Source organism: Lonchura striata, chromosome Z (genome assembly GCF_050655825.1).
Source record: "Lonchura striata isolate lonStrDom1 chromosome Z, ASM5065582v1, whole genome shotgun sequence".
Lineage (NCBI taxonomy): Eukaryota > Metazoa > Chordata > Aves > Passeriformes > Estrildidae > Lonchura > Lonchura striata.
The window spans coordinates 56,360,647-56,382,746 of NC_140740.1; the positions used below are offsets into that span (position 1 = coordinate 56,360,647).

At 40.8% G+C, this 22,100-nt stretch overlaps 1 protein-coding gene and 1 long non-coding RNA gene across 9 annotated transcripts in view; one reads left to right on the top strand and one right to left on the bottom strand.

Moving 5' to 3' along the window:
- LOC146763845 (uncharacterized) overlaps positions 1 to 22,100 on the top strand; it is a 155,241-nt gene that overhangs the window by 117,447 nt on the left and 15,694 nt on the right. The gene's annotated exons all lie outside the window — the stretch shown is intronic.
- The window catches only part of LOC146763846 (uncharacterized), a 54,109-nt gene that overhangs the window by 16,782 nt on the left and 15,227 nt on the right, over positions 1 to 22,100 (bottom strand). For 2 of the 4 annotated variants that reach the window (XM_085566449.1, XM_085566447.1), the window contains 2 exons: positions 22,005 to 22,036; positions 1 to 19,725 (listed from right to left, as the gene is read on the bottom strand). The exon at positions 1 to 19,725 is cut by the window's left edge and continues 16,782 nt beyond it. In XM_085566449.1, the coding sequence (XP_085422575.1) occupies positions 19,502 to 19,725; positions 22,005 to 22,036 (256 nt within the window). In that variant the 3' untranslated portion in view covers positions 1 to 19,501. Of the gene's footprint in view, positions 22,037 to 22,100 lie in introns of all 4 variants that reach the window. The other 2 variants (XM_085566448.1, XR_014951182.1) reach the window with 2 other exon arrangements.

The window sequence follows — 22,100 nt, forward strand, 5'->3', positions numbered from 1 at the left end:
ACAACAGATAAGGTAGTCTGGTGTTTCTGGGACTCTGCCACATTGAGGAACTTTGTGTGGAAAGGACAGCTGGGAGAAACACTCTAAACAGTCCCAGGAGATATATAGAGCTACTGAGCATGTGAGGATGATGTTAGGAAGCTGAAGCTATGTAGATTTGAAATTGGTGAAAGAGGTGAGAAGTAATATGAAAGATTTCTACAGGTGTTTCAGCAGTAAATTATCTAGACAAAGCGCTGCTGAACATGGCAAGGAACATGGAGAGAATAAATAATGAAGAAGCCAAGGTACTAATGGTCTTTTCCACTTGATCTTTGTGAAAAAAAACCTGTCTTCAGCAATTTGTGAAAACAGTGGCAGATCCCAGAGCAAGGAAGATGTAAGCTTGTTAGAGGGTCAGGTTACAGAGCTCTTAAAGACCCTGGAAGTATACAAGTCATGGAGTCTCATGGAATGCTCTCAAAACTGCTGAGGTAGCTGCTTAGTGTAACTGAGCAGGGCCTTTCTTGCTTATCTTGGAAAGATCATGATGATGGGAGTAATTCATGTGGGGTGAGAGAAAGCAAACATCACTTCTCAGGAAAGAAAATCTGGGGAAATACAGTTAGGAAAGGGGAAAGGACAGTTAGACTTACCTAAGTCACTACGAAAGTGATGGAGTGGATAATCCTGAAAACTATTTCCTGTTGCATGTAAGACTAGAAAGTGATTGTGTTTAGTCAACATGGATTTACAAAGAGGAACTCTTTTCTAAGTAACCTGACAGCCTTCTAAAATTAGGCTAGTTTGGTGTATGAAGGCAGAACAGTGGATGTTGTGTACCTTGACTTTAGTAAGGCCTTTGACACTTCTGTGACAGCCTCATAGAGAAGCTGAGAAAGCACAGGCTGAGTAAGTTGACTGTGAAATGGACAGAAAGTGCCTGAATTTCCAGCTTCAAGTTGTTGCCCTCAGCAATAAAAAAATGTAACCAAGGGCCAGTCATGAGTGGGGTCCTCAACAGCTAGAACTGGACTAATACTGTTTAAAAGTTTCATTAGCGATATGTGAGACTGGGGAGTGTGCACCCTCCACAAGTTGGCACATGGTGAAAAATTGGGAGGAGTGGTTGATACACACAACATTGTTGTGCTGACATTCAGTGGATCTCAGTGGAGCAGACTGGAGAAACTGATAGAGGGTGACCTCATGAAATGGGGATATGCGAAGTCCTGCACCTGGTGAGGAAAAGCTCTGTGCACCAATACAGATTGAAGGACAGCCACCTGGAAAGTAACTGGCAGAGAAAGATCTGGGTATCCTGGTGAATAAGGAGCTGAATATGATCCAGCAATGAGCCTTTGTGGCAAAGACAGCCAACAATGGACTGAATTGGAAAAAAACCGTGCCAACACAGCTGGGCACTGGTGAGACACATCTGGAGGACTGTGTCCAGTCCAGTGCAAGAGACATGCTGGAATGTGCCCAGTAAAGGCTGTGAAGATGACTGTAATAGGAGCACCTGATACAGAAGAAGAGGTTGAGAGAATCAGAGACTGGTCAGCTGGGGAAAGAGAAGCCTCAGGGAAATTTATCAAGGTGTATAAATACTTGAAAAAAGTAGTAAATAGCAAAGAGCCAGGTCCTTATCACTGGTAACCAGTGAAGGGATTAAAGGCAATGGACACAAACTGAAATTCAAGACATTCCAATTGAATATAGGAAAAAACCATTTTTATTCTAAGGCTAATCAAACAATGGGAAGAGATTGCCCAAAGAGGTTGTGGAGTCCTTATGCCCAAAGGTGTTAAAACCTGACTGGACAGTCCTGAATTCTCTCTGCCTTGAACAGGGGAGTTGCACTAGATGACCTCCAAAGGCAATTTCAGCAATTCTGTGACTTCATAAAGTGAGCTGAAAGCTGAACAAATAACCTTGACTGATTCTTCTTCCCAGTAAAATTATGTAACATCTTTGCATCTTCCACTGTTTTAAGAAAGAGATAAAAATAGTATTTCATGAACCAGATGCAAATGATCTTAATCCTACAGGGAGTGGAGGGTGGGGTGTGTAGGGAGGCATCAGGAACTTTCCATTTTGCTAATTTAGCCTTTTTGCTGTCTACTACAGAAAGGCCTTGACCCTTTCAAAGGACAGATCTTCTTTTTTCTAAAATAAAAACAGATTTTAAATATTTCAGGTCCTATAACCTGGTGATATACATAATGGAAGTACTTTGATTCTATTATTAAGGTGGCTGCAAGTAACAGAACTCAGTAGGTTATTTCAGTTTTAAAAGGAGTGCTCATTAGGTGCTTTGGAGCAGGGGAGCACTTTCAAAGCAGATGGTTAGGACTTCTCACCACGACCCCTTGCTTAGAGGTGTGAGCCAGATTCAGCTTTAGAAGTGTTAGAACTTATGAACATTATAAAAACTATTATTTCAGAGGTAGAATGAAGTATAGATGTATTGCCTGTGATCTCTCTGTAGTTTCTAAAAGTCCTTTTTGGAAAATAAGCCTTGCTGCATATGACAAAGTCACACTTGATGAATACAAATACAAGAAAATATAGAGGATTTTTAATTTCATTAACTAGTTTCCCAGCTGCCAAGTCTTCAGTAGATGGCTTCTATTAAGTCAGTTGATGAATATCAGAATAATTCTTTTAAAACTTTAAAACCTGATAACACACAACTGGCAATCAAACTCTGTAAAATTAAAAAGGGTTAAAATTATGAGCTGTTATTTTAAAATTTGCCTACTCCCACTCCAGAAATGTAGATCTACTGCCAAAAGATAAACATTAAAATGTTAGATGTCTAAAAAATACATGATTTACTGATCACACTTAGAAGAAATAATGGACACATATACTCCTTTAACCTCATCCAGACTCAGAATCCCACTTTGGGACCTGCATTGACAAACACAATCAACACATACTTAATGTAGTCATGTCTTTCTAACCCTTTTTGCTGACCTGTTGTACCTAACTATATTCAAAGTGCACAAATTTTCCCCTGATAAACGCAGAAATTTCCAATATTTCATAAGGCTGGAGTTGATTGGCTTCCCCTGAGGCTAGCTGCAGTTTTATACTGCTATATTATTTTAGAGAAACACCAGAATAAGTCCAGTTGAAATAACTACTGACAGAAAAGACAGGAATTTAAATTTTCATAATGTTCATCTTCCATGCAATGGCATTTCAGATGTAAAGTTCTCTGCGGAGAATATCTTCAGGATGGTATAATAATTAACAGAAACATATCTTTACATAAACCCCTTTTTTATCGTAAGAGATTAAAAGCATTTCCTCATAATGCAGTCTTTGGAAAAAATAGAACATATGTACAATTCTCATTTAACAATTCACGAAGACATGGAAAGAGAGGCTTCAAATGTGAAAAATATTTGCAAAACATTGTGTTAAAAGTGGGAGAAGAAATCGGGTGACTCACACTCACTAGGATATTTACAGGAAAGGAAAAAGTAATCCAAATACAGACATTCTCTGCTTTGTTAGGACTGACTTGCCATTATGGAACCAGCTTGAAGACATCATCTTTCTCTGAGGGCTGTTTTTGGGGGGTCAGGATGCTCTCCCAGGTGAGATCCCCCCTCACTCACCTGGGGCCATCAGACAGCAGAAGAGGACTGGTGAGAGGCTTGTGTGGGCAGTGTCTTAGAACTGAAATGGTCATCCTGACTACATGAATGTCCCATCCCTCAGAGAGCTGGGTGAGGAACTGATACAAACTGTCAGGGGGAGAATGAAGAACAGCTCAATATAGTCAGAGCTTTGCTTTTGAAGACAGAAAGAAAGCAGGGGGGAAAGGTTCCTGTTGTGTCAGAACTCCAGCTTGTAGTTCTACTAGGTTTCATGTTGTGCATTTGATCCTCTAAATAGAAACATAAAACAGGGTAAACCACCACCTTTTCTTCTTGCTGCTGCACAACCAGCTGGTGACATACTTAGTTTCCTTCTCCCAAATATGCCCCAAAGTCATACAGATTCCAGATTTAGTTAATTTCATTCTTGCTTGGAAATATTCCTGTAAGAGCAGATCAGCATATCTGACTCTTAAAAGGAGTCCACTTGAAAAGGTATTTTCCTATTCTGCTTCTGAGGTTACTGCTAGCACTCCATCATCATTACAGCATCATCGAGGAGGCTCTGTTTTCCCCTTCCACCGCACAGCAGGAGGATGTGGCCACCTCTGTGGCTTTGGGATTTTGTGCTTCTTCAATTTATGGCTGCCCTGGAGCTGCTCAGCAGGCAGGGTCATCCAGACCTTGCACAGCAGCAGCTGATGCAATCTTCTTTCAAAATGAAGGGTTTGAAGTAGCTGCATATGAGGAAAAAGTACGCTTCAAAAGGCCCCCATATAAGGCAGAAGTGTTGGATTGGTTTTATGGAGGGAGTAACACTGTCTTCCCAAGAAGGTCCTACGCTTCAAGACACTGAGTGCTCAGGCACAAATTATTCTGGTGCTTTATGAACAGGGGTTCCCAGCTTTCTTGACATTGCACACTACAGACACAGCTTGTCATCCCCCCTCAGTGGGGAGCTGCCTGTCACACCCCGGCCTCTCCAGCCCTGGAAGCATTCTCTACCACTGAAGTCAACGAAATTGAAGGCTTTCATCACCTCTGGAGGGGCCATCAGGTACAGGAGTCAGCTGACAATATGTCACATTTTACACACATCCCTTGCACTGTTCAGCTCTGCCGATCCAGAGAAGTGAATTGACAGCGTCTGTCAACCATAACACTGCAAACAAACAGAGAGACAGATGCAATTTGCAAATGGTACAGAAAGGTTAACAAGTGCCCATTTCACACATATTTATTTGCTTTTACTGGAATTTGTAGCTAAGTAGGATATGGCGTGTAAGCATACCCTGTACCCTAGAGCAGAAAGACTTCAACTTAAATGTTTTTTAAAAGTTACCTCTTTCTGAACACTGTTAATAATAAAAATTTTCAAACTACATGTATATATTTCCAAAGGGAAAAAAAAAAAACAAACGAGGTTGCTGCAAAATATTTTTTGCAACTACTGAAAATTCCAGACTAAATTGTTTGGCAAGAGGTTTGGCCATAAATGCACTCAAAGAAATGGGCTCTGCAATTATCACTCATCAACCACCACCTACCAGCTGGGAACTAGCTAGAAAGGTTTTAACATGAATATAAATGAGGAGGGAGGGATATGTGGGAATCAGATTGTGTGGCATATTTGGGGGATTTTTTTGACTTCTTTCCAGACATATTTAAGTTTACATAAATATTTGAGGGTTGGATCAGACAGGATTTGCAGCACAATAGTATTAGGAATTCCTTTGTAAAAACTGTGATATTATTTAATAATTTAATATTTTAAATTAGTCTCTGAGGAGGGGGAGGGCAAATAACGCTTTCTTAATGTATATATTCAAACACCATTTAATTATTACAGACCAGAATGATGGGCTTCCCTGCCAGTTTCTCCTCTTTTTCTTGATGTCCCCTCCCTCTCTGTTATTTCATTAGAAAGTGAACTGCATTTTTTAAATGACTGACATTACCTAACATTCCTTGCAGAAAGAAAGAAGCTTGCCAAAGAACAGGGCTAGGCAGTGCACATGGGATGTCATGTCACAAGTGGCCTCTTGCTGACCTCCTGATTTGGCCCCAGAGGGTTAAAGCTGCCTTTTGGTTCCTGGGTGTGCTTGTCTCACCTGGCAAGTCCCTAGAAGGGCAGGAGAGCCCACCCTCAATTCAGGTTTCTTCCCAGAGGAGCAGACTGGAGGCTCTCACCAGGATGTGCCTGGTGGAGACAGAGGCCTGGGAGACCATCTGGCAATGAGAAGGCTTTACTGCATTTACAGGTACCTAAATATCCAAGTGACAAAGAAGGTATGTGAGGAAAGGCACTCGGGGGTAGCAGGAGGTAGAGCAAGTTACTTGGAGCAGAGCACTGCAAGGGTAAGGCATACAAAAACAAGAGTCTTGAAAAAGCAAACTATCCATTTAAATCATGCTTTATCTTATGTAACTCTGGACAAGTTCTTCAGAAATCAGTAGATACATTCTGGATTTAGACAGGAGTGGGGGTGATAATCTGACCATGGTTCTTTAAAAACTTTTTCTGAGAGTTGCTCAGGTCAGATTTCCTCCAGCTCTATAGTGCCAGGATAAAACAGATTTTCAGATACCTCATGTTGAATATGAAACACTTTTATTTAAAGCATCTTTTAAATAAGAGCATTTTCACTAAATAAAAGAGAAGTGAAATATAAGAGCCTGTTGCTGAGTAAAGCAGGAAAGGGCTTCACAGTGAGATTTGATTGTTTACATTCTATGAAAGGAAAAGTCTGATTTAGAGTGCTCAGATTTAATCTCAGTGCAGATTAAAATGGTTCTATTGTGTTATGTGGGCTGTTTAGAAAGGTGAACTGAGGCTTTTGTAGGACTGTACCATTTGCAATATATACATGAGATTTATACAAAGTCATGTCAAACAGTGACACAAAAGTGCCAGCCTGAGGCTTTCTGGCTTAAGGTGTGCCAACATGGTCTTTCACATTTTGAATTTCTACCTGGTGTTGTAAATAACCTCTAAAATCTTGGTGGGTCTGCCTGGTCATTTCCTGAGTTTCCTGTTTCTCCTGATGGCCTGCAAAAGTTGGTTGTACTGCAGTAGTTACCTCTGGGGGGAATCTGCAGCAGGTTGCTACGAGCACAGGGATACACCTCCTCTGCAGAGCAATTAGGCAATTAGCGCTCCCAGCCTCTGGCAGGAATCAGCTTCCCAGCGAGAGCGGAGGTGCCTCGCCCTTAAGTGCAACCAGAAACGCACGCTGAGCTATTGCAATGGACTTAAAACCAGAAGGACTCAGGATATGACTTCTAATGAAGCTGAAATAAGCTTGGTTACTTGCTCTTCCATTGCATTTTGTGCGTATATACGACAAAAGGGGAGGCCTTAGATCATGAGAGGGAGAGAGCTGTATAATGCAGCAACCCAGTAAACCCAGCAGCCTCTTGGAGGAGAGGGAACTCGTTAGCACACACTGCTAGATATCAGATCTCTGTTTACAGTGAATTGTCTACACTGTGAAGTTGTAAGGGGAAGGACACATTAACCCAGGGCAGTACATATGATTCTTTGCACTGTTAGCAACAATATCTGCTTTCTGAGATTCAAAGTGACAATTTCGGAGTTTTAAAGTTCTGCCCCAGGTTCAGATGGCCCTCTACCTCTCAGAGCAAGAATTTTAGGTCTTTTTTAACTTTAACAAGGAGTTTATCTCTTCACACTGTGAGGATATCAGCATCCAGGACCTTGTGAGAATTGAAATATTACAAAAATGCTTTAAAGATGAAACCAAAATAAAGTGGTGTGCATCGTCTGTGTGTAAACTGATAGATTAAATGCAGTCAGATACTATGGCAGAGGGGACAACTGCTGTGGAGACAGGCAGACAAAACATTAAGAAGTTATCTTTCACAGTTGTGACCAGACAGCCCTCCAATGACCAGAAACTGTTTAACATACTGTGAAAAGATGATTGTATGCACTCAAGGCTTGGATTTTCTCAATCAAAACAGGTAACCTCTCTGTGGCAGCATCTTGGCTGTCTCTGATGTCAGACAGGTGAACCCCCTATGATGTTGACAGCCAAAGTTCATTTATTTCACACCAGTGGGTGCAGATCATAGCAGGACTCTGCTTTGAACATGCTTTGGGTCTTAAGGCCTTTTAATGTCTAGAATTCCTTGTGTAGATATGTATGTATTTATATATTTGTTTGTTTTTATCATGGAACACTGTGAATTCTTTCAGTGCCATTATGGTTTTGTCTAGGGCACACAGATAAAACAAGCTGTTTCAGAGAGGACTAGGGCTGTCCTTGGAGACTTGGACACAATGCTCCTTATTGACCAACAAATCTTTTCTCAATGGCGAGAAATAAAAGAGAAAGGAAACTGTTGTCTTTTCTCTGACATTTCAGATGTATTTTTCCTCACCAAAATAACTTTTAAAAGAAGGAACAAGGTCAGGAAACAGTGCAATTCTAAATTATCAGATTTTATGCTGGTGGAAATGCATTTGGCAGTTGATAGAGCAGTGAGTAGCAGAGTTATAGGGAATGCCAAGCCCAAAGTGAACCCGAGTGGTAAAATCTGAAAAAAAAAAAATCTGAAAAATACACCAACAATATGAATACACCAACCATTATGAGTTGCATGGGGAAAATCTGCATCTGCAACCAGAGGGAGATCTAATTTAAGCATCTGAAACTTGCAGTTCTAGTCAGCATTCATCTAGTACTCTGGGAGAATTTGTTGTTTATTTCACTTAAGCTCAGCTGTGATTTCCAGGATGGTGCACGGGTCAGGTCTGCACAGTACCTCTGGTGTCCCCTGCCTTTGCATCCCATCAGAAGAGGTCACATCAAGCAAGACCTCACCAAGACAACTGAAGCACCAAGTTGTCTAGTCCTGATTGCATCTAGCAGAGGGGCAGATACAGGGCCAAGAGGATTTCTCCTGAGTGCCTGACAGTGGCTTGGGTGAACAATAAAATCATTGAAGTGGGGAGGGAGGAGCCTCACAGCTGCTGGGCTGACTCAGTCCATAATGAGCATTCCCTGCCCTTTTTATAAGCTTGTCTGATCTTCAGCCCAGCAGTAAGAGGTTCCTCACACATGTTTTACCTCCACTGTACATTTCTGCCCTGGTTTGGTTCTCTTTCATGTGTGCTGTGAATATATAAACACATCTCTCAGGCAGTTTTGAATCAAGTGAATTCTGAGAGAAAATATATAGTAAACTTCATAATTTGTCAAAGACTTTAAGACTGACTCCGTTTGAAACCCACATGTTCATTAGGAGGGAGGCTCCTCCCTGCCAGATGAAATTAGCAGCTGATGCTCCAAGTGACCCAAGATGAAGTGGTAAAAGTGTGACCTCAGCCAAGAAAGCCAGAAGGAAGGCAGAAGTTCTTTTATTTAGTCCTAGATGGAAAATTTAATTCCTTTTGCTAGTCAGGACTGATTCTCACAACATCTCTGTGGCATCTATGAAACCTTGTTTGTCCCTGAGAGTTCCAGCTGTGTCAGTGTGAGAAGTTCCTGGGGAAATTCCCTTCTTGTGCTTTGAACAGTCCTAGGCTGTGGAAAACAGCCATGCAAAAATAAAAACATGAAAAATTTTCCCTTTCATGCAGATATAATTTTTTTATACTCTCTCCTTTTTTTCTTTTTTTTTTTTTCCTTGTCTTCCTTATTTTATTTTTTTCCTCAATGGCAAAATAAAGATATATTTACTCAGTTGTTTTGGTGTATTTGCTGCTGCTAGCCACATTCCTCCCTTTCCATTGAGAGATAACACCCACTTCCATGCTCTTCCTGCATCTGGAAAGCCCCACAGATGTTTGCCTTGCAAAACCATGCTCTGTTCCAGCAGTAGAATGCCTGTAGCTACTTTGACAGTCATTTATTAAAATAACCTGGGAAGGCCAGCACACGTGGATAGCACTGCAGAAGCAGGGAAATTAACCTCTGCAGTGATGTAAATGCTTTCATTATGATGAAACAGATTCTGAGGCCAATTTACCCGAACACTGTTGTGCTTTTTAGTACTCAAAGAACAACATTTTTCAGTTCACCGTGACTAAAAAAGAAGTAAGTAACAAACAGCAAATGAAAGTACTCCAGGTTGCTCAAAGTTGCACTTAAAATCTCAGAAAACCCAGCCAGAGCCCTGGATTCTCATTAATCAAAGTCAAGCTAAAGGTGGCAAAATGCAAGTACAGAAATCAAAGAGTGGGCAAGGGAAATTACACAGCAGTTTCTGAGCCTTTGTAGTTACTATGAATAAATATTTGACACAGGTCTGAACCAGAAGCACCTGTCAGGCCTCCCACACTTCCTTTCATCCTTGAGGGCCTCCATCCCCTTCCTTCCCAAGGATGTGTTGGGTTAAGGCTAGAGTGGATCTTCCTTTCTGAATTAAGTTTGGTGTGATCGAGAAAGCAGCAATCTCAGAAGAGCAGAGCAAACCACAGTCTTCTCACTTCTTAGGTTGAACCCTTACAAGGACTTCTCTGAGATTTTGGTACCATGTAAACTGAACCTAAGTTCTGCATTCAGAGTTGCAAGACAGATGTAAGATATTAACAGACAGCAGTCAACTGGAAATGCAAAATGGCTCAAAATGCTTGATTAAAATACCACAGAAAGTATCACAGAAATGCTGCAAATATGAACTCTGGTAACTGGATTGCTTAATCAAACAGTCCAGAGAGGATCATTTTGCCTTGGAGAAAAATACAAGGTGGCAGAGGCTCTGATAAGTTCGGACATATCTGCACATAATGAAAAGTGGTCACAGACACCAAAGCTGTGTTACCTGTTTTCTTAAAAAATTCTTCATTTTTATAATCTCTTCCATTTTTAACCTAATTTGTAAAATGATCATAATGTTTATCTCAACATGATTATAATGGCATAGCTGAAGTTCTTTTAATTGTTAGGCAAGAAGATTGGGTAACAAGAAAATTGCTTTGCACATCTAAACTCTGACAGGCTATGAAAACAAACAGGAAAACCAGGAGGAACCTGCATGGTTTAGAACCTCTGCTTCACAGTGAAAGATGGTGGGCACAGAAGTATTTTTCCACAACTCCTATTAATATGCAACATACAGAATTAACAGTAGGAATGCAAAGATCTCTTTTTTTGTTGAGTCATGTCTGAGCATTTTCACCTGGGTTAAAAAAAATCTTACCTAGGGTATGATTGCTGTTACAAAACCCAGTCATAATAAACCTTCAGTGCTGCCAAGTACCACCTGGGAAACAGACACTTAACAGAGGCATACAAAGAAAGATTTATTTACTCTGTGTGTTCTTTCATCCTTTTCTTTTATAAAATGAAGGATTTCTATTAGCAAAAGAGCAAGACAGCCTTACAACTTACACTATAATGGAATCAGTTTACTTTAAAATAAAGAATGTGACACTGCACAAAAACATAGGGTCTATTTATCTCAGTGATACCTCAGCCATGTGCAGAGTCACAGAAGATTAAGTATTATAATGTTCTGTAGTATCATGACACTCAATTGTGCCATTATACTTTACTAAAAAATATATAAATACACCATAATTTCGCTGTTGATGTATCTGTTTTGGAAGCAGTCCCTGATTTAAAATAAAGTGGGAAAAGGGAAAAAGTTTTTTATCTTCTATTTTGCTCATGGAGGTGAGTTGATTTAGCTCCTAATCCAGAATCAGGGACTCAAGGACAGCCCTTTCCAGCAACTTATTGAAGGAAATTGTCACAGTATTAATGAAAAGCCCACGTGTGCTGTGAGGAAAAGAGATTGAAAGGAAAGGAGGAAAAAGGCATACTTGGCATGTTTTGTATTCTGCAAACTCCAGAACATCTCATACTCACAAAAACTAGGAATAAGCTATATATTACACTAAGTTTGTAAAAAGCTGTCAGGGTTCAAGTCAAGGCTTGTATGTAAAAACTCTCTTTTCCCTTAATGTTGCAGCCTCTCCCATTATCAGATGAACAAACGGATTATGATGTTTGAGGCAGTATTCACACAAAAACTTTTTAGATTTAACAGCTTCTCTTCTGGTCAAGTCTGTTCATGAATTTCAAGTACATACATTGCAGTGTTACCTCACAGGCAGACACAGGCACAAAACGTAATTCAGCCTTTCTCATGTGGAAGGACCATGGGCCAAAAAAGTGCAGCAAAGTTTGTTGTCTGTATTCCTAATTTTATTTCTCTGCAAAAAGATATCCTTTATTTTCAGAAAAAAAATCTAAGCCTTTAATATCAGACAAATGAGACTTTATGGTCCTCTTATGAAAAACCAGTAATCTCAAAGAATTGTACAGATGTCTTATTTTGCTCCCATATTGTTTTTAAATGGTGAAGTTCCAGATTATAGAATATCTATAAATAAACTGCTATTAAAACAGCTGACAGCTTTTCCATTGCGCTCTGAGTGCACGGCTTTCTTTCACTGTGTGATATGCTTTGCAACTCTAGGTACCATACAGCAGTTTGTTTAAGGAGTAGCTATATCTCTAATACAGTATTGACCGAAATATAAATAAATTTCACAACTCCTAGGAGGCATAAATTCAAAACTAGAATTGAGAAATTACACCTCAGAACAGTAAGAAAATTAGATTTAAAAATGTTCATATCAACTCTTGGAGAATTAAAATCTTTAATCCTTGGCTGGTAGAATTATTATTTCTCCTACACTTCCATCTCAGGTTTAAAGATTGAGAGCTACTCTAAAACCTTACAGGCACTGCTATAAGAGGAGGTGTAATAAATTAGGATGTCATTGAAAACCAGATGGTCAAGAACAACTAGTAGTCAGTCTCTCAGCTATACTGAAGAGGTATAGTAATAAATTGATTGGCTGGTAAAAAAAGAGGTAATTTTAATTAGAATTAATTGATGTAAGGATTTTAAAACCAGATACCATAGTGATGAACTAGTCTGATCCTTGAAAAGCACTAAATAAAGATTTTAGTGAGATGTTTTTTCTGTCACACTTGTACCACTTGAGTGTAATAGTGCATCTATTCAGAATGCAGTCATCAGCATCTCAATGTATTTTATAAAACATAATAGCAATTAGACTTTAAAAAATCTTCCAAATTGCTGTTATTCTGGTCCTTCCATCACAATAAGGAAAAAGCATACCAAGTACTATAATAAAAAAAAGTGATGCTGGAAAAAATGAAAAATTTAGTTCAAGTGAAGAACCAAACAATGGATTTGTTTACATAACAGAAGTGTCTCAACGTAATATCCCAAAGTCAAAAGCTCAAAAGGATTAAAAAACATTAAAAGCACTCTCCTGGCTAGTGGCAATACCCTCAATTCCATTATATATCATAAAGTTTAATGAGTAAATGCATTACTATTACAAGCATTCATACTTTCAGTTAAAGGAGAATGAGAAGATACTTGGAATAGAAGTGTAACTGTAGCAGATTGCTAGATGATTTTAATCTATTTTTTATTGTACCTTCATCAGGTTTCTCTTCTAGATCTGCATTAAATACATAGCTGGGCTCCAAGACAATAATTTGTACATTCCAAATATGAAAAGGAAGTCTTACACAGATTTTGAATTTGAGGAATCTAATTGGGAAATATGATGTAGAAATTTATAAATAGAAAATACTTCTGTATTTATGAATTAGCTTTATGAATTAATCTCTGCAACCATGATACTCTCAGTTTTGGATACTGAGCTGAAGTCTCTGGAATCTGTAGTCTGAAATGCTTCTTGGTTTATTTATCCCTTATTTGTCACACTGCTTTTTGCCACTTGACTTGAGTCATAGAGGAATCAGCTACTTACTTTTCAATGAAAGTAGTGGAGTTAGTTTTTATCTAAACCTTTACCTAAACATTGTGAAATGGTATTTCTTCATGGCATAAACCCCCAGAACTGACTATAACAGTTATTTTCAACTGGAAGCCTGTCTGTAGTAAGTGTCTGCTAGCTACATTAAGGTGTAAGAAATGGGATAGGAAAGGCAAATTCACCTAATTGCATGGGCATCTACATGACATTTGTAATGGGGTTCTATACTGGAATAAACTTGAGGTTCCCCACCCTAGGGGAGCGATAACCACTGCTCTAGAAACACCAGAGTAGCAAAACTAAAAGTAATTTTGCTGAAGGAGAAAGTCAATAAATAAATGTATAGAGGTGGAAATGTGTTTTAATGTAACTTGTTCTTTCTCAGAAACCTCTGACTTGTGGTAATATCACTTTTAGAAGTCAGCACCACAAACTCAAAATTAGTGTGTTGTTGATGTGCCTTAATCTTAATTGCACTGAAGAAAAGTGAAGTAATAACCGCTTTATTTCAGAGGCTCCACACCCAAAAGACTCTCAGGCTCCAGAGCCATCATAAATACTTGTCATGAGGAACGTTTTCTGTAACTTTTGTTTACACAAGCTTACTACTTCTATGTCAGAGCCTGCCCCGCTTCCATTGAAATCAATGGGAATTTTGCAGTTTCCTCTAATGAAAGTAGCCCCTAGCACCCTGTTACACTTGATGATGATGGATCACTACTCCTTCCTTGCAAGAACAATGGTGTAGCAACCATGTCAACAAATATGCATGTCTTCAGCTGTAAGCACCTGAATAGTCTCACTGGTTTCAGTGGAAAGTCATAAATCCTTAAAGTTAAATGCTCTTTGTTTTAATCTAGCTGACTGCTGTCAATTAGCACATCTTTCATTAGGACACATACAAACTTGGTATAATCTAGATGCTGTTAGCCAGCATATTTGGCTTAATATTGCAGGTCCTGCAACTGATTATGCAAAAAAAAAAAAAATCCAAACAAAATAAATTTGTATGACAATGAAATTTATGTTTCGGGGCTTTTACAGTTGAAAAAGAAGGCTGGTGGTGTTTAAATAGAATGCCATTCTGGATGAAAGTGCGATGTATTGGCTCATCCCACCAAATATAGGAAGCATAAGTTATTCAACATAGTGACTCATATAATGAGTAATGTAGTCTAAATGGCATGTTCTACCCTGAGAACAGACATAATTCTCAATAACTAATAATCCCATAAATACCAAAGGGCCTTATCTAGCTGAAAGTGTGTGCAGCCTTATGAGCTTTGCAGACTGCACAGGGCCACAGATGTCAGCTCCTCATCACCACGCTACTCCCCTTTGTTCTAGAACAGTGGTTCACTGTCAAGCAGCTGCAGAGCCTGAGGTAGAACTTCCCTAGTAAGATGTGACATGAGGCCTGACGCCACTGGTTTCTGTACTCCAACTCCACAATTTCCTTGAGTTCTGACAATAACTGGAATCTTGACTATAAAGCCAGATTGAAAATGATCTGTTTGCTTAAGAAATCTATCTGCTTGGTGTGGAGGACTTTGAGCTCCTTGCCATACTTGGGAAGGAATCATGTATTTGTCACTGTCATTGGAGGTGGTGCTGGATAATAAGGACAGACATTCTGAGGCTACATTGGCCCCTTCAGACTTTGTTGGTGCTATGCTTTTGACTGAAGCTTCTCACTGAGGAAAGCAAAATTATAAATAACTACTAAGGAGCACCAAATTTCTGCAAATTACTGATGGCGCTACCTAGAATTTGGCCGAGTGCTTGGGAATAGGACAACTTTTGGCATACCTAATAAGGCAGGCAATGAAAGGGAATATTTTCCCTTTTGAAATATGGAATAACTATAGCCCCAGTTCTGGGCTAGTAGAATACTAAAAGTTAGTGTGCAGCCTCAGCTGACGGACAAGAATGAAGAAAATCTTCAAGTGTAGAGCTTTGTATTCTCCCTGAGCTATAGAACACAGTGACGTAATTTTCTTCTGGGCCAGAGGCAGTCAGAAATTACAATGCTCCCATAATACACTATGGAGTTGATGTGATCTGATTTCAGCCCCATTTTTCAGCAAAGCAAGGCTTATGTGTTCATACCGAACTAAAAGTACACTTCTCTGGAGCTGCCTTCCAGTCCTATCTCAGCTACCTTTGAACCAATCTTGACAAAACAGTGAATGTATCCAGGAAGTCCTGCAGGTTCTGTGAAATTAAGTCTTTGGGTAGAGAGGGAAAAAGAGGCTTATTACTGCCTCACCTGCAAGCTTTTATGAGATATCTGAGGTCTCATAAATGATCCATGAGAGAGACATGCTCATCCATACTGCTAAAAGAGGTCCATGGAAGAGCTTAGCCTCTGGATAGCCACTGGTCTGCAGAGTTCATTTCTTTGCTCACCTCTCAGCTTTGCTTTACAAGACCACAGCTAGCTTTTTACAATACAACACCCAGCCTTGACTTGGGAAATAGCTTGGTCCGGGGCTGTTCCCAGGAAGCACCATGAATAAGTTCTTCTCATTAGACTTAGTTCCTCATTCCTTCAACTCTTTCCCAAAGGCATTGAACCATCACTGTCTACATGCTCTACCCAAGGTCATGGAATGCATATACTAAGTTTTATGCTGTAAACCCACTGTTTATATAAATTGCAGAAAAGTCTACAGTCTTTATTTTCAAGTATGTTTCAAAAAACCCTACAACACACCAAAAATAACAATTGTTCCTTAGGGACCCCATCCAGAAATAGATGGTGCTATAGGGTGATTAAATTTGCTTTACCTGTCCTCAGGACCAGGAATCAATTATCAGCTCTTTTTATTCAGCAATATAAAACTATATATCTAAACTTATCCCTTGTTTTATCGGTTTTGGTTTTACAGAAGACCTTCATTATACACTAACAACATCACTCTGCTTGTGGAGAAACCCCTTGCCAGTCTTGGACTCTCAGCACTGCTATCAGCAGCTGTCCATTTTTAAGGTTTATTTTCTGTGGAAAGAGCTAGAAGATGCCAAAGGTCAAAATTTAGCCAATGCTGCAGGAGCTCCTCTGAACTCAAGATGCACCAGGACCTGCTGAGTGCCTTTCAGCTCAACCCCTCATTCAGAGTTAGCATCAAGTATTCCCATGAGCTTTGCACATAGTACAAGTAATTTGATCAAATAAATGCAATGTTGGGCAATAACTGGGCAGTTAATTGAAACCCTTTCCTGCCCATGGTCTCTCCAGTGGATAGAGTGTGTTGAGAAGCATCTTGAGCCTGTGACCTGCTGCTTCTGGGAGCCTCAACTGGTGCAGTGCCCTAGTAGGGATAGCTGGCTAGCTCTCATTCTGGGTGTTTGGGGGAGCAACAATGCCTGGGAAGGTGGGTTCTGATGCTTATTTTAAATTCCCAAGGAGTTAAAAGCTCCTTTCCAGCATTAGCCAGAATGTTGACTATAAATCCACAATTTTCAGTAATTGGACCTCATTAATAAATTCCTCAAGTGTTCCCAAAGGCAAGAGAGGTAAAACAAGAGCCACAGGGATCAGAGAAACAGGGAACTGTGAGGATTCCTGAGTGTGTTGTTAATTCCATTTAATCAGCTCAGAGAAGCTCTGCATTCAAAAGAAAATAACCATGACTCACAAAATACTCCTGCCAGCAGGGAATATTATTCTCTCCATTTATAGTAATATTTTCCCCAATTTTTGTCCTTTCTTCCACTCAATTTTTAAGTAAAGAAAAAGACCATACCTTAGGCACTCTGAACACCTGCTGTGTTCTTGGGCCTCAGGGTAGACTGAAAGAACTGCTCACAGGAAAAATCCAGTGTGGATCCCTCAGAACTTCTGGGAGAGCTGTTCTGTAATCCCAATGTGCCAGGGGGCTTTTCCATCAGATCCAGACTGAACAGACTGTTAAGCAGAGGCATAATGAGGCAGATATAAGATTTATTGCTGTTTGAAGAGGACTCAGATAGTAGCAAACTTCGAGACAGAGCAAGCCCCATTCTCCACTCTACACTGCTTCCCACAGCAGGTAGACAAGTCAAACAAAGACAAGACAAATTACAGGGATAATAATTCAGGTCATGAGAAAACCAGGGATTATAAAGAATGAGAAGGCAGGAGGGTTTGCCAGGAGAATGGAGCTTTCTGAAGGTGGCCTGAAGGAACACCTGAAGGAGCAGGTTCTCCGACACTGTATGGAAAGCCTAAAGTGCTGAATTTTAAAAACAAGAAAGGCAGAATGAGAGTCAAGAAAGAAAGTGGGAAGCTTTTGAGAAAAACTGTAAGGAAGACAAAATATTTGGTCAGAGAAAGTGTGCACTGGATTTGCAAGATGCCTATAAATTTGAGAGCATAAGTCTATGCAAGCAGATTAAAAGCAAGAGAGTTTGTGGAACCACTGCCTCAGGCTGCTCAGAAGTCTTGTCTCTGTACTCCTCCTTGCCCTTTTTCCTCAAAAGAGGATGTGAAAGTGCTGGGTACTACTGTGTCCTCTATGGCCTGAAGGGATACCTGAACATCACAGAATCACAAAATCATTTAGGTAGGAAAAGGAATCACAGGGTCCAACCTTGGACTGATCACCACCTTGTCAATTAGGCCATAGTACCAAGTGCCACATCCAGTCATTTGCTGAATACCTCCAGGGATAGTCACCTCCCTGGGAAGCTCATCCCAATGTTTGACAATCTTTTCCATGATTCCTGATGTACAATTAGCACAGCTTGAGGCTTTCTAGTCTTGTTCTGTCACTTTCACTTGTTACTTGTCCAGTCTGGAAGAAAAGATTGACCCCCATCTGGCTACAACCTCTTTCAGGCAGTAGTAGAGGGTGACAGGTCTCTTCTGAGCCTCCTATTCTCCAGGCTAAACACCCCCAGCTCTATCAGCTGCTCCTCACAGGACTTGTGCTCCAGACCCTTTCCCAGCTCCATTGTCCTTCTCTGGGCTCACTCCAGCTCCTCAGTGTCTTTCCTGCAGTGAGGGCCAGAGCTGGACACAGCACTCGAGGTGTGGCCTCACCAGTGCCCAGCACAGGGGGACAATCCCTGCCCTGGTCCTGCTGCCACACCATTGCTGATCCAGGCCAGGATGCCATTGGCCTTCTTGGCCACCTGGGCACACCCTGGCTCATGTCCAGCCACTGTCACCAGCACCCCCAGGTCCTTTTCCATAGGGTAGCTTTCCAGCATCCTGTCTAGCCTGTAGCACTGTTTGGGGGTGTTGTGATCTAATGGCAGGGCCTAGCACATGGTTTTCAACCTCACACCATTGGCTTTAGCCCATCATTCCAGCCTGTACAGATCCCTTTGCAGAGACTTCCTACTCTCTAGCAGATCAACACCACGCATAACTTGGTGGTATACTCAAAATTACTGAAGCTGTACTCAATGCCTTCATCCAGGTCATTAAAAAAGAGATGGAACAGTACAGGGCCCAATACTGAGCCCTGGGGAACAGCATTTGACACTGCCAACTGGATGTGGCACCACTCACCACCATTCTCTGTGCCAAGCCATCCAGGCAGTTTTTCACCCAGCAAAGGGTGCACCTGTCCAAGCCATAGCCTGTCACATTTTCCAGATGAATACCACTGGAGACAGTATTAAAGGCTTTGCTGAAATCCAGAAGGCTGTATCCACAGTTGTTCCTTCATCCACTAGGACATCATTTGGCATTAAAGGAGATGAAGTTGGTCAGGTAGGACATACCTTTCCTAAACCTGTACTGCCTGAGTGTCTGATCCCTTGGTTGTCTTGTGCATGCTGTGTGATTACATTTAAGATTATGTGTTCCATTATCTTTCCAAGCAGTTAGGTCAAGCTGACAGGCCAGTGGTTCCAGGGATACTCCTTCTGGCCCCTTGTGGGTAGGTGTCTTGGTTTGACAAGACAGGAGTGTGAAGGAGGGCAAGAGCCTCCTGTGCAATGGAGAAGGTAAACCCCCTCCCTCCGAATTACCAGGATTTTTAAATTAAAAGGCTCTCAGGCAAAGATATGGGAATGGGAGTAACAATTCTTTACTAGGAGAAAACTAGATAACAATTTTTAAAAAGGCAAATGCAATCAGTACAAACAAAACTAGTGATAAAGTCCACAACCTGAGGATTTAGGGTGTTGGTAGCAGTCCGGTTGAAATGATAGCTGCTCTTCTTGCAGTGGCTGATGAATTGCAGCTGCAGTGGTGATCTTTAGAAAGGTATAGTTTTCTCTGAAGATCTGGTGGCAGTGGGGCCGTCTTCCTCTGCGCCGGGGCCGTCTCCAAGCTCCGCCGCCGCCGCCTCACCGCGCTCCGGCCGCTTCTCTGGGAATACCGCCGAAGGAGCTGCTTCTCTGGGAATCCCGCAAAGAGAGAGAGAGCTGCTCTGTCTCCCAAAAGGTACCCCTTTATACAATAAAAGAGTGCTTGGCTTCCCCCTCTGGGTGGAGCATCTCACAATGGGATGGTGTTATGTTACCAGCCCTGCATTGAATCAGTCAATGGCCCATTAACAAACCATTACCTCTTCGGAGCAAACCATTGTTCTTGGAAGAGATAACAAACCTGCCCAACCTCCAACAGATGGCAAATAGAATACAAGCTTATCTTACAACCCAGGACAGTAGGCGACACACTGGCCACCTTCCAGCTGTCTTTGTCTATTTATATATATTGGCTGCCTGTGTATTGCCCAATACCTGGACATGTTTACCTAATTAAGGATTACATACAGAAGTGGCTATATGTAATCCTTACATGGCATGTCTGCAAGGGAAACTCCATGGTTCCCTTAGCACTTTTGTGTGTGATTCATCCAGTAAATACATTGCAAGAAGTCGATAGAGCACCTTGCAATGGGAAAAATCCATTACCAGCACATGACCCATCTCTTTTGCAGCCAGCATGACTAAGAAAAGTGTGCTGGACAACAGGTCTTTCCTTTAAGCATTCCATTTGAGTTTTTCCAGTATAAAAATCTTTATTGAAACGGATGATTTGGATGTCCTGACAAGCAGCAGTAGGAAAATATAATAAATGAAAACAGCTTCAATAACTGACCCTTATTTCTTTCTCTTTCCCATTTCAGACTTTCTCCCTTCTTAATCTTTGGGAATCCTCTGGTCTCAGTATCTATTTATTTTATTTTATTTTTATTAGTGTCCTTGAATACAATGTAAGAATAAACATTTCAGTTTTCACAGCCTTGTGGCTTTTCGTGGGAGCTTAGCTGCAGCCACTGTGTTTACAAAACTGAACTGCATCACAGTGTTTGTTAATTTGATGATCCTTGGATTATCCATATTTTTGGCAGCAAAACTGCCATTTAAACGTAGAGTTTGCTATGCCTTCATGGGTCCCAAGAGGAGTTTCTAGATCAAAGTTTTAGAGTCAAACAGGACCAGCCGGTTTTATAACTCACAGAATTACCAAGTTATCAACATCTATAGATCACTGGTGGGAACTCTGTCTCATAACAAGAAGCCAGCCACACATGTTCCCTCCTAAACCCACCAGAATTCTGCACTCAAGCAGGGGAAACGCAAACAGGCTGAAACCTTTACCCTTCTGCATGTCTCTCAGACAGAGATCAGAAGAGCCATGACTGGTTGGAGTCAAAGTCCCTCTTCCTTGTCTTAATCATTAGAGGCAGAATCTTGGAAGAAGGATGTTAGGCATACAGACTTTAATCTTAAAATCACTGGAACTACATGATGAATTACAGTAACACAAATTTCAAGTCTGGACAAGAAGGAAATATGAAAGTAAGGCAGTATCTCCAGGTAGTGGGAAACCAGGAAATGGCAGCACTAGTACAGGGAGTAAGACAAGCTGTCCTGCAGTGAAGGGGCAGTAGATGGACCATGGGAAAACTTGCCTGGAGATGCAGAAGAAGAGTATTTGGCTCAGAGTTCAGCTTAGCTGAAGAAAAAAAGAACTGTTTCTCTCCAGCTGCCATTTATATATATAAGTAAAAACAAGGAAGCATACTGTGGTCTCTAGAGAGTTAATGTCTTACAGAGGAGTTAAAATGAAAATTATGGCATGGATATTTGTTGCAATATGTGTTAGGGGAAGAACTAAAGAGAAGGAAAGAACTGTCATATTATATGAGAGATACTGTGACCAGAAAGAATGCGGTTATAAGGGGGGTTTTGTTTATAACCCTCATATGGCTTATTCAGTTCTGTCAGCACTTGTGCCCTGTAAATATAACTTGTTTCAGTCCTGTAAAGTATAAGACAAAATTTCAGCAGGTACTTTACCTACAGCTAGGCACAAAACCATGCTGCCGGCAGAAAATCATGCCACCTGCACAACCAGGGAGTAATGACAGATTTTCTTAAATGCATATTAAGGAGAAAATTGCTTATTTTAAATGCTATGGAATTTTTTGGCAAAGAGCTGTATTAATGTGATGCCAAGATTATGCACTTTAGAGTACTCACCTCAGAAACACCTTAAACTTCTGAAAACCAGGACACATGTTAAGCACATTAGCTCTGTCCCCTTTGAGCAATGCCCCAGCTTGCCCATTGTACATGTACTGCCTTTGTACCATTGCTGAGCTCGTGGCCCATGACCACAGAAAGCAAAGAGAGGAGAGCTGCTTCTCAGTCAGTGGTGATCTCACCTGTCCCATCCTCATGTACTGAACCAGCTTCCCTGAAACAACATCAAACACATTACATTTTACAACCCATTTTTCCTTAAGGAAACAAGCAAAAAA